We start from the raw sequence: 13,271 nt of genomic DNA, 5'->3' as shown, positions 1-13,271 counted from the left end.
ACAATAATGTGCTGTAAGAAAAGGAGTACTTGTGGCACCTTAGAGACTAACCAATTTATTTGAGCATGAGCTTTCGTGAGCTACAGCTCACTTCATCGGATGCATACTGTGGAAAGTGTAGAAGATCTTTTTATACACACAAAGCATGAAAAAATACCTCCCCCCACCCCACTCTCCTGCTGGTAATAGCTTATCTAAAGTGATCAATCTCCTTACAATGTGTATGATAATCAAGGTGGGCCATTTCCAGCACAAATCCAGGGTTTAACAAGAATGTCGGGGGGGGGGGAGGGGGGAAGGAAAAAACAAGGGGAAATAGGTTACCTTGCATAATGACTTAGCCACTCCCAGTCTCTATTCAAGCCTAAGTTAATTGTATCCAATTTGCAAATGAATTCCAATTCAACAGTCTCTCGCTGGAGTCTGGATTTGAAGTTTTTTTGTTGTAATATCGCAACTTTCATGTCTGTAATCACGTGACCAGAGAGATTGAAGTGTTCTCCGACTGGTTTATGAATGTTATAATTCTTGACATCTGATTTGTGTCCATTTATTCTTTACATAGAGACTGTCCAGTTTGACCAATGTACACGGCAGAGGGGCACTGCTGGCACATGATGGCATATATCACATTGGTGGATGTGCAGGTGAACGAGCCTCTGATAGAATTATAACATTCATAAACCAGTCGGAGAACACTTCAATCTCTCTGGTCAATCCAGACTCCAGCGAGAGACTGTTGAATTGGAATTCATTTGCAAATTGGATACAATTAACTTAGGCTTGAATAGAGACTGGGAGTGGCTAAGTCATTATGCAAAGTAACCTATTTCCCCTTGTTTTTTCCTACCCCCCCCCAAGACGTTCTTGTTAAACCCTGGATTTGTGCTGGAAATGGCCCACCTTGATTATCATACACATTGTAAGGAGAGTGGTCACTTTAGATAAGCTATTACCAGCAGGAGAGTGGGGTGGGAGAAGGTATTTTTTCATGCTTTGTGTGTATAAAAAGATCTTCTACACTTTCCACAGTATGCATCCGATGAAGTGAGCTGTAGCTCACGAAAGCTCACGCTCAAATAAATTGGTTAGTCTCTAAGGTGCCACAAGTACTCCTTTTCTCTTTGCGTATACAGACTAACACGGCTGTTACTCTGAAACCTGTAATAATGTGCTGTACTATCTGTGGCCCTTATTCTGCCATGTCCATAACACAGCAGTCATCGTTTGGGACTATATCTTTATTGTTTTTAATATGAAATCACTACTCCAAGAACAAAAGACTGATACAGGATAGGGGGATTTAATGATGAACTGTAGAAAAGTATCATGTTCACCCAAAAGCAAGTAACAATTATAAATGATCATTTTTATTTGTTTTTCTTAGCTTCCTGTATGTCAAATTACCTGAGCTATGGGGGGAATCTGACTTTGGCCTGGCTGATTTTGTATGCAAACAGCATCGCTCTCTGCCACAGAATCTGTTGCACTTCCATCCTGTTGCGATTCAACCATTTCCATGGTCATTTGTCTAAAAATAAATAATATAGTGCAAGGAAATGAATTCAGACCTGAAGAAGGGATATTTATTTCAACTCTATTAAATTATTTTTCTCCTCAACTCCCAACTTCAGCTCTTTAAAATATCTGACAAAAGAGCAACCCAACAGTATCCTAGCATCACAGTGTGTTGCCATGCATGACCTGTAAATTAGGAATCAAGCTCACTCTCTTGGCTAGCAAGGACTAGATGCAGCGTGTAAGCAATACTCCCAGCACTGAGTAAGGAAATCAAAGCCTCATTCTCTAGCAACCCATTATGTCCAGATACTAGCTTGCGCTGCTGATTCCAGGAAGAGACCTATCCAGCCCTTCCATATGGGGAAGGGGAGTGGAAGGAACATTAAAACAAGAGGAAACTGAAGATGAGAAGAGAAACTGGGAAAAATAAGAGGACCATGCTGAGGAACCCTGAGGGAAAAATATCTGGCAACTATTTATTCAGTCAGGTCTATAAAAGAAGCAGTAGTGCATAGATTCAGTATAGTATAAGTGGAAGTGACAATTAGATATCCAGGAAGAATTGGTTAGAAATTTTTATCTTTTCTTTATTCAATTAGGTTAGATAGTCATAATACTGTGTATCCTGCAATGGACACAATCAGATCCACACGATTATACCTAACAAGTGAATATTTATTCTGGATTACCATGTCTGGATTGTGTTTTATTTTGTTTTGTGATGAAAGCAAAACCTCATTCAATTCCTATTTGTATAAATTAGCCACTGGAGAGATATACCAGAGTAGGAAATTATTAAAATATTGAGACATCTGAAAAGTGTTGACAGAAATATTGTACATAAATCCTACTGTTCTGTCCCACTAAATAGAAATATCATCCTCCTTTAGACAAAAAATAATTGTATTATGTACTTTTGTCTCTTTTGCTAACAGTAATTCCAAACATGAAGATCTCATATTCACGACACTGAATTGATTTTGTTTTGAACCAAATGACAGATGTTTAACACTTAATTTTTAAATTAGTATCAGCAACTCTCTTGTGATTTTTTATCCTGTAAATCTTAAACCTACACTTGGGTATATTACATCAATTGAAACACATAAACCGAAAGACTCTGTTAGTGGAGAAAACTTTCAAATATATCGGCTACACAAAAACACAATTACCTTACAGTTGTTTTTCCATGATATTTCTTGACACACTTGCTCATAATGGATGGTGGGAGTGTTTAAAACAAGAGCTTGGTTTTCCTCAGCTCACTTTCTCACCTACTGAACACTGCAGTGAAGTTATGATGTTGAAGTTGTGATGTCACAATCATCACCATAGCAACAAACCAATGTCACAAACAGTATACAGCTTTCACTGCAGGCTCAAGGAGAAGTATGACATTAAAAGAGAGATCTTGTTCAAATATACCAAATATTATAGGAAATGCAGGAAAAGACCAGACAAGGAAAGGAAAATCACCTATTTGTTGTTCTAATTTTTCTGAAGATATAATATGACAGGGTTCCTATTCTTGGGTCTTCTGCTATCATGTGAGACAAGCAGGAACTCCCTGTTTCAATGGTTTGAGGCCCCTGAAGAACCCATACATATTTTTAATGCACAAGGCAACTCCTAGTATCTCAATGCTCTCTGGAATGTTATTTCTTGGAGTGAGAAACAAATAGCTCCTTAAACACTACACATAATTTATGTCCAAAATAAGTCATCAAAATGTTTGTCTTCCACTATGGTTGAGAAGGAATCAAGTTAAAAGATATCATCAGAGAAGCAGAATTACAGGTAATTTTCGTATCTCTAAGAATACCATCTTGACCGAATACACAAAAATGCCTGCCTCCTTCCATCTCAAGCCCCCGTGCTGATCTCAGGTTTCAGTAAGTCTCTTAGTAAGTAGGTCTTGAGTTATTTATGGCTTTAATGGTTAAAACTGCCAGCTTGAATTCTATCAGAAAATTCTCAGGAAGCTACTGCAGCTCACAGAGTGCTAGCATTCATACACTGTTAAAGTAAAGTTCCTCTTAAACGAGCTTGTTTCCAAATGGTGTCAGTGTATACACAATGAGGAATGTATTACAGTAGTCTATCTTTTGTGTAGTTTGTTAGAAAAATTATTTAATACATCAACAGCGGTTCTAATTCAATCCATAATAATACAGCATTCAATATTTATCCAGATGGTACCTCCTGCATTCCTGTTTCTTCTTGTGAATTCCTTTCCCCTGGAAATAAAGCTAAAATAATAGTACAGTCAAAATCTTTGGCTGTTGAGAGCACTGGTGCTCAGTTTGCACCAAGGACTTAATCAGAGGAGAGTGTATAACTTTAAATGGGGCAATTCTGGATTGACTCATAGGCTACTCTGAAGATCTCCTACTGTATCCAGCCACTTCTTCCTACAGCACATGTAAGTGAGAAGAGTATCTTGCTGAATTACTGTACTTCTTATACACATACCCAGTACAGTAATAGGCAACGATCTGGGAAGAAATAGTCTTTCTCCCAGAAATTTCACTATGGCCCGAGACTCAGCCTTGAGGACACTAGTTGTTTAATATGTACATCCAAAAGGATGTCCCCATAGATCAAAACAGCTTAAATACCAGGATCAATAATGTAGTTAGTATGCATTACCAACATAGTCACTAAAACTTTCTTCTGGAATTAAGAGTAGGATCCTGATTATTTTACCCGATGCAGCTCCAAAATCATACCTTCATATTTCATATCCAAGATTGTCTGTCGCTCAGAGATAAGGTTTAGTTCAAAATTACTAATTTTACCCCCGTCCCACGGAAAATGTTCCATTGGCTTCTCTTGGCAAGGATCATCTATCATGCTGTAGAAAGTGACATGTTTCCAATTTTACTACTTTATTGCTTTGGGCTTGATTTATATTAAGTCTGGACCCATACATCCATTAGTTAGAAATGTAGCACTTTTCTCGCTTTGGTGAAAAGACAGTCTCCATTAGCTGTTGAATGTCATTGCTTGTTGCTCTAAGTATCATTGAAACAAAAGCAATAAAGTGTTTGAGGAAAATGCCTATCTAGTTCTGTAATCTTGACAGTATCTTTTATTTCCCAGATAGGGACTTAATCCCTTATGGATTGCTGAAGGTGCTCCTCCTACAGAAAAGTTGTATTATTCCATTTGTTTTTGACACCTCCATGATCCTTCCTGATCTTTCTAAGGGCAAGTCTTTCATGTAGTATAGACAGCTAAACACTTAACTAATTTCAGTTCACGTGTCTGTTATTAGATGTATGTACAGTTAAACTGTACTGCTGTAAATAGTGAAGACAACTAAAAAATTTAAAAAAGTATCTCTCTGATATCTGCAGCCTTACAAAATATGACAAGAATATTTTTATTATGCTCTAGATTTTAGTTAAAACTCATGGGAAATTAGAACGCAAATCTCAGATGCAGAACACAATTAAAATACACTTTAGCCACACCTAAGCATGGGAATCTATTCAAATGTATTCTCCAGAGATACAGCTGAATATACTCTGGATTTTAGGTAGACAGATGATTTACTATTTTTAATCTTCAGCACAGCTAAATAGCACTAGAATTGTTTATATTGTCTTTTTTCTGGTATTCCTGAGATTTGTTAATACCACTGCTCTCCTAAAACATCACTTCTGGCCAAGCCATTATTGTTATTATTTTCAAGAGGAAATTAATTTAAATGTCAACAGCGTGTGAACGCATGCACTTGTTGAACAAAATGTTAAACTGAGCACAGAAATTGCCTTCTCCAAGTATGAAGGTCAAATGAAACCTGAAACTTTGGGCCTGTAAAAGACAAAGCTTCAAAAAGGTAAATAGCCATTTAAGTCTCGACATAAACTTGTATAAAAGGCCTGACTAAAAACAAAGTTGCAGTATAACAGCTGCATAATATAAAGACATAGTGCAAGACAAAGGACCTATTTTGGTTGGCATATCTGAAAATAGCAAGGCAGGTGATATGTTTTTCCAAAAGACTATTAAAACTGTTCTCAATATCAAGCGCCCATGAAACAGACAGTTATTAATTTAGGACAGACACTACCAAAATGGAAGACTTTTTCTTCCTATAATGTAAGCAGAGTTTTGATTAGAAGCAAACCACCGATGACAAAGGAAATGTATTGGCAGATCCACTGCTCCTAAATTTAAAACAAGGCTCTACATCGGGGTGGGCAAATTACAGCCCGTGGGCCAGATCCAGCCCGTCAGGGCTTTGTATCTGTCCCCCAGGATTGATGCCCCCAGGGCGCCACGGGCCCTGCATCAGTCCAGGAAGCAGCTGGCACCACGTCCCTGCAGCCCCTGGGAGTGTGGGAGCAGAGGGCTCTGTGCGCTGCCCTCGCCTGCAGCCACCGCCCCCCACAGCTCCCATTGGCCGGGAATGGGGAGCTTTGGGAGTGGTACCTGATGACAGAGATCACGTTGCCTGGAAAATCAGGAACAATAAACAGTTTCTATTTGTTTTTTAAGGAAGACTGATCTTTCAAACCATTATAACTTTATAGGCCTTGCATATGGACTTAACCCTAAATTCAAAAATTGATTTTATATAAACATGGTTTAATTACAAATCAGCTACATATCGTGAGATTTTTTCAATATTAAATATTAATAGGATTGTTACATTTTTCATCTGGGTTGCTTATTACCTTTCAAAAGTTACGAGGCAATACATTGATATTAATTAGGCGGGATTTTTATATTAACACACACAAGTTACATGACTGCACTTCCATGAATTATGGTTGAAAATATATTCTGTAATTTAATGTAAGGCAAACGTATGTGTTTTTTTGCCTGGAGATGGTGAGGAAAAATCACAGGGCTGGAAACATATATGCCTATTTTCTCTGTCTCACTAATGACACTGTAATAACTTATTGTGACATTGTTTATTGTGTACCTAGTATTGAGATTTTGCAGTTTGAGTAACAGGTACACTCTGCATTTGGAAATGTGTTTATCTGTGTCTTTACTGTTAAATTTGCAGTACTTAACTTTCTCAGAGTGTCAGGAAATCTGAACTCCTCTAAGGAAATGCTTTTACTGTTTGAAAACATATTAAATTATATTGCATTGTGATTTGTTTCGTTTATGTATCAGTTTCTTTAATCTAGTGTTTTTGAAGTTTATTTCAGCTTGTGGGATGGATGTTTGGCACTGGCCTCATATCAGAACTATGTTGACATACTGCTCAATTAATGAGAAAATGCCAGTACATTAAGAGTGTTACTAACAAGAGATTTTATATGTGGAAATAGCTTGAAAACAGCGTCAATAAAGATGTCAGACATGTAAAAGAGAAAAACGAGAGGCAGAAGTAACCCTCTTCTACCCTTCCTCCCAAAATAAACTTCACAGCCAGAAAATTCATTCCACCAGAAACCTCAGCCTTATGAGCCACAGAAGCAGCATTACTGGATAAAAGCCAAGTAGAAGTAGCATTGCTAGAAGGGAAAGCTGATCATGTGTAGAGCCATGCAAATCTGCAGATATCCACGGATATCTACATCTATGGATGCGGATAACCGCAGATCATGTTTGTGGATAGATGCTGTCATAAATATAGGGGGAAGGGTAGCAACCTTTATGTATCCTTGGCAACTGTACTGGGCGGGGGGGAGGATTTGTTTGTTGTTCCCTCTCTGGATGGAGGGAGAAGCCAAGCAGGTAGAATATCTCCTGAAAATATACCTGGAATAATCCATCTAAAACCACAGAAACTGTGAGTAGGGCAAGGAAACGTGTTATCTTTTGTTTTGGCCCGTGAATTTTCCTATGCTACAGGGGTAGTTTCATTCCTGTTTTTGTAACTGTGAAGTTGAGCCCAGAGGGATCCTCTGTTTTAAATCTTTTTAGTACCCTGTAAAGTTAACTTGCATCCTGATTTTGCAGGTGTGATTCTTTTACTTTTTACTTTATAAATGAAGTTCTTCTTTTAAAAACCTGATTGATTTCAGTGTCCTGAAGACAAAAGGTCTGGTCTGTGCTCACATTGTTAAGACAACTGGTTGGTAGTTTATTCTCAAGCCTCCCCAGGAAAGGGGGTGAAGGGGCTCGTGGAGATATTTTAGGGGGATAGGGATTCCAAGTGACCATTCCCTGAATATTTTGTGTAAATCACTTGGTGGTAGCAGCAATATCAGTCTAAGGAATTAGTGCCTTAGAGAAGTTTTAACCTAAGATGGTAAAATATAATCTTAGGGGGTCTTTCATGCGGGTCTCCACATCCGTACCCCAGAGTTCAGAGTGTGAGGGGAAACCCTGACAGATGTAGATCCAAATTTTATATCTAGAACCCCGCAAAGCTGTAGATATCCACTTTGTATCCACAGACCAAATTTGTGGATCGTGGATTGGATGCAGATACAAATTTTGTACCTTTTGCGCAGGGCTCCAGTCATGGGACGCAAGATAGGCAGATGCCACTCAAATTTGGAGACACGAACCTTTATTTTGAAACTTTTTCTTTCCCACTGAAGGGAGACTGATTAAAAAAAAAAAAAAGCTTAGCCCTATAAAGATTAACAAAATACTTTTGAGGAAAATAATTGCATGCTGTTTTTAATTTTGAAATCCTTATAACAAAAAATTAATCTTTAATATTTGTTGATGAGATTTAGCTGCATAACCAGTAATCAAACTGCTCCAGAATTCAGTATGACCTGAAGCATCAGATACCTTAATTAAATACACAGAGCCATTGTAAAATAATTTAGTTTATTCCAGTACACTTTTATGATATAAAATATCAGAATGTATAAATTCTCAACAAAGGTTGCTTAGTAGTAAAGAAACTGCTACTAAATAAAAAGCAGATAAGCTATGTGATTCAGCATTTCCACTGATGTCTCACTGGGTGCATCATTTTTCTGCCTTTGCAAATTTTTCAAATGTCAGATGAACTTTACACATTTTAAGGGTTTTCTTCTTCTGGCTACCAACTCTGTAAACTTCATCCATAGAGTGCAAGGCCTTGTGTTTGAGGGAAAGCTGCAGATAGGAAACTCAGAATCCATTTTTTTATGGATTTCAAGGCCATTATTTTTTCTTCAGGCCAACAAGCAGGGACCAGACAGAAACAGTGTTCAGGAACATGTATCTGTCATGCAAACTGAGCACCACCTGCAGCTCTCTCTATTTAATAGCATCATTCTATTCATTTCATATCAAGACAGTAGTTTTCAGATTAATTTCCATTATTAGTAGCACTCCCCACTTTTCATCTTCTCCCATATTCCAACATTTTTCCATTCTATTCCTTTTCTCTGAGGACTGTAACAATCTTAGCAAAAACAGGGAGGGGGGGAAGTCACTGGTATTAGGGCAGGTAAGATGATACATGTCACTCAGGACACACCTGCTCACCTAATACTACAGGTGAGAAAAATTCAATATTAGGCCTGCTGTGATTTTTAGACATGCAACAGCTGTGTCAAAGAACAAAGTGGAGTTCAATCTACAGTTACAGTGTAGATGAGATTACCGTTTAATGTGAAGATCTGGTTGGAACAGCTGTTCAGCTGCATGAGATACAACTGGACTCAGGCCTGCATAAAAGCTTGACAACAGCAGAGTTGGAGCCAAGACACTGACTCAAAGTTTCGGAAAGAGACCTGTTTCTTATCAATCCCACAGGGACCTTCTCTGCCCTTGCCCGCAAGGCTATAACCTAGTTAAAAGGGATCAGGCCCATCCAGATCCCTTCCCAGAGAATTGCCAAGGAAGGCTACCAAGAAAAACGGTGACTCAGTGCCATTCACCCGAATATTATACAAAACAGGAGTATCCCCAGTAATACACAGACACACATATTGCTTGAGAGTCTGCAATTTACCTTAGCCACTTCCACAAAGTGCTTCCCCCATAACCTGCCACACATACCATCCTTTGTGCCCCCCATCCCCTCTTGATGCATATATGCAGTGTTACTCCTACCCTAATCACAGAGGACCTTGCTGAGCCCCTCCCGCAGGCAGTGTGCCCTCACTCCCTCTATACCAGTGGTTCACAACCCCTCTAGACTACTGTATCCCTTTCAGGAGTCTGATTTGTCTTGCGTCCCCCCAAGTTTCATCTCACTTAAAAACTACTTGCTTACAAAATCAGACACAAAAATACAAAAGTGTCATAACACACTAATACTGGAAAATTGCTTACTTTCTCATTTTACCATATAATTATAAAATAAATTAATTGGAATACTTTGTACTTACATTTCAGTATACAGTACATAGATCAGTATAAACAAATCATTGTATGAAATTTTAGTTTGTAGTGACTTTCTGTCATAAATATAAAGGGAAGGGTAACCACCTTTCTGTATACAGTGCGATAAAATCGCTCCTGGCCAGAGGCAACATCCTGTTACCTGTAAAGGGTTAAGAAGCTCAGCTAACCTGGCTGGCACCTGACCCAAAGGACCAATAAGGGGAAAAGATACTTTCAAATCTTGGGGAGGGGAAGGCTTTTGTTTGTGCTCTTTGTTTATGTGGTTGTTCTCTCTTGGGTCTGAGAAAGGCCAGACAGAAATCCATCTTCTCCAACCCATCCTAATCCAAGTCTCCAATATTGCAACCAGTACAGGTAAGCTAGACAAGGCAGATTAGTTTATCTTTTGTTTTATGTGAATTTTCCCTGTGTTAAGAGGGAGGTTTATTCCTGTTTTCTGTAACTTTAAGATTTTGCCCAGAGGGGGATCCTCTGTGTTTTGAATCTGAATACCCTGTAAAGTATTTTCCATCCTGATTTTACAGAGGTGATTCTTTTACCTTTTCTTTAATTAAAATTCTTCTTTTAAGAACCTGATTGATTTTTCATTGTTCTTAAGATCCAAGGTTTTGGGTCTGTGTTCACCTGTACAAATTGGTGAGGATTATTATCAAGCCTTCCCGCAGGAAAAGGGGTGTAGGGTTTGAGGAGATATTTTGGGGAAAGACGTCTCCAAGTGGTCTCTTTCCCTGTTCTCTTTGTTTAAAACGCTTGGTGGTGGCAGCATACTGTTCAAGGACAAGGCAAAGTCTGTACCTTGGGGAAGTTTTTAACCTAAGCTGGTAAGAATAAGCTTTGGGGGTCTTTCATGCAGGTCCCCACATCTGTACCCTAGAGTTCAGAGTGGGGAAGGAACCCTGACACTTCATTAGTGTTTATGTAGCCTGTTGTAAAACTAGGCAAATATCTAAATGAATTAATGTACCCCCAGAAGACCTAGGTATACCCCCCCCAGGCCTCTGTACCCCTGGTTGAGAACCACTGCCCTATACAAACACTGTGCTCCCTCCCACACACATCACACCAAGTACTGGCGGCCTGCTGCCAGTTGTACACATGTCGTGTGCCAGGGCATCCAAGGCTAACCCTTTACATCAGCATGGACCCTGTTATTGCTCCATGCTACAGCGTGGGAATAACTCTCTTCTCTCTCTCAATAACAAACCAAAGAGAGAATGACACTGAAATGCCGTGATTAGGGCGTCCACCTGAGAGGGGGAGATTTCAGCCCAGTCCCCTGGCTCCAATCACTCTTACATTATTTATCCATAGGGGAACATCTTCAACAGGAGACACTAAGGGAGCCCCACATCAGAAAATTCCCACAGTTCAATGGTTAGAACACTCTCCTGAGCAGAGAGGGCTGGTATTGAACCTCAATCTCCCACATCCCAGGCAAGTGCTCTAACATTGGGATCAGAATAGCAGCCGCGTTAGTCTGTATCCGCAAGAAAAAAAAAGGAGTACTTGTGGCACCTTAGAGACTAACAAATTTATTTGAGCATAAGCTTTCGTGAGCTACAGCTCACTTCATCGGATGCATTAATGCATCCGATGAAGTGAGGTTAATGCATCGATGAAGTGAGCTGTAGCTCACGAAATCTTATGCTCAAATAAATTTGTTAGTCTCTAAGGTGCCACAAGTATTCCTTTTTTTTTAACACTGGGATGAAAGTTATACGGTTGGGGACACCACTTCCTCTGGCCATTTGTGTGGAGTGAAGCAGGCACCTAACTTATTTCTTCAAGCAACAGGTTAGGCAGTGAGCCCGGACAGTTGGTTTCCCTTCATGGGCTGATAAACAGAGATTGATCTGCAGGGAGGAGTCTGACTTATGCCTGGTCTACACACATTGCTTAGGGCTGTGAGAAATTTCATGCTGTGCGACATAAGTAGGTTGACCTAACACCTCCCCTCCCCCAACGCACATGCTGCTAGGTCAGTGGAAAAATTCTTCCATTGACATAACTACCACCTCTCGAAGGGGTGGATTTACTACAGTGACGGGAAAACCTCTTTCGTCACAGTAATCAGTGTCTCCGCTACTGTTGCTACTCCAGGGGAGCTGCAGCTGTGCCCCTGTAAGACTTCTAGATACGGCCTTAGGAGGTGCCTCGCTCGGTGAGCAGGGATGGGGTTAGCACATGCCCCTCTGGCGGGCTCGCTTAGGCGGCTCTTGCTCTAGCTGGCTGGCGTTTGTGGGTCGCATCCTAGGGCGCCTCTCTCCCCTCGTGTATCCTAGTGGGAGTCCAGGCGCGGGACTCCGCTTTGGGGCTGGCGTTGTTGTTCCTGTAATTTTCTAGGTACCTAAATGTTAGGTGCTGTGATGCTCAGCGGTGTCTAAATCCCTTTGGGGAACCCACCCTCAGTCTCTCCGCGCCCCCGATCCTCAGGGGTAAGAGCAGCACTTTCCCATTCCCGGCCTCCCCGGGTGATGTGACGATGAACCTCCCCCCACCAGACTGAAGCGCCTGCACCCTATCGCCGTGAAACTGACCTGCTGACAGAGGGTGTTTAAAGGGGAGGGAGCGAAGCCCAGAGATTCGGAGAAAGGCACCTGGGGGCCCGGAAATGGGGCGGTGGGGAGCCGAGCTGCTCGGCTGAATCGCACCCTCTACGGAGGGGCAGGCGGCTGGGTAAACAAACCCCTCCGGACGGAGCCCCCCGGGGACTGGGGGGGGGGCACACACAGCGCATCTCGCTCACACACACACACACACACACAGAGCCAGGGCGGCCGCTCCCGCCCTCTCCTCTCGCGGCCAGGCCTGCCCTCATGCCTCCCTCCTCTCCGCACCCCACAGCTTGTCTCCCTCGCCAGGCCTCTCCCCCCACCCCCGGCCGGCAAGGGGTCGGGCTGCGCGCACACACAGACACACACGTGTCCCCGCCCCCTCCCGCACTCACCCGCCGCCCTGTACGTGATGCCCCCGTCACAGGGGGGTGGGGGGGATTGGGCCGGGCGGAGCCGCACGTCGCCTCCACGTCAGCACTGATGCAGCCGCGCCGCCGCGGGGGCGCTGAGGAAATGGCGCCCGCGGCGGCTCCCCGGCCCCGCGGTCACAGGAGGAGGAGCCCAGGCCGAGGCAGCCGGAGCCGCCCGCGCCGATTGGTTACAAACGAGAGTCAACGGCCGGCGCCGCGCCAACCGCCGCCACGGGACCACCAGCCAGGCACCTGATTGGTTGCGGGAGGGAGGCGTCTGTTCTCTCAGGACTCCCCTCTCTCTGTTTGGGGAGGGTGGGTGTCTCTGGGCATCGCACCCCGCTAGCTTGGGGCCTGACCCCATCCCCTCCTCAGAGGCACGGGTAACTTGAGCGGTGCGGGCGGGGCGCCCACACAGCCTCCATGGGCATTGGCGGGGGTGTGATCTCCCCTGTGAGCCAGGCCGAGGAGGGTGTAACTCCCCTAACACACAGGCATTGGGGAGGGTGTAACTGTG

General features: G+C 42.3%; 1 protein-coding gene across 3 annotated transcripts in view; it reads right to left on the bottom strand.

The window, feature by feature from the left end:
- CREM (cAMP responsive element modulator) overlaps positions 1-12,917 on the bottom strand; it is an 83,655-nt gene extending 70,738 nt beyond the window's left edge. The window contains exon 1 of one of the 3 annotated variants that reach the window (XM_073334446.2): positions 12,737-12,917. Coding sequence is in view for 2 of the 3 variants with exons in the window: in XM_073334455.2 (XP_073190556.1) it covers positions 1,408-1,527 (120 nt within the window). In the remaining variant the exon portion in view is untranslated. Of the gene's footprint in view, positions 1-1,407; positions 1,847-12,736 lie in introns of those variants that run through there. The other 2 variants (XM_073334455.2, XM_073334454.2) reach the window with 2 other exon arrangements.
- Between the last annotated feature and the right edge of the window lie 354 nt (positions 12,918-13,271).

This window comes from Lepidochelys kempii, chromosome 2 (assembly GCF_965140285.1).
Source record: "Lepidochelys kempii isolate rLepKem1 chromosome 2, rLepKem1.hap1, whole genome shotgun sequence".
Classification (NCBI taxonomy): domain Eukaryota; kingdom Metazoa; phylum Chordata; order Testudines; family Cheloniidae; genus Lepidochelys; species Lepidochelys kempii.
The sequence above is the reverse complement of the archived record's forward strand: the minus strand, read 5'-3'. Positions and strand labels throughout refer to the sequence as shown.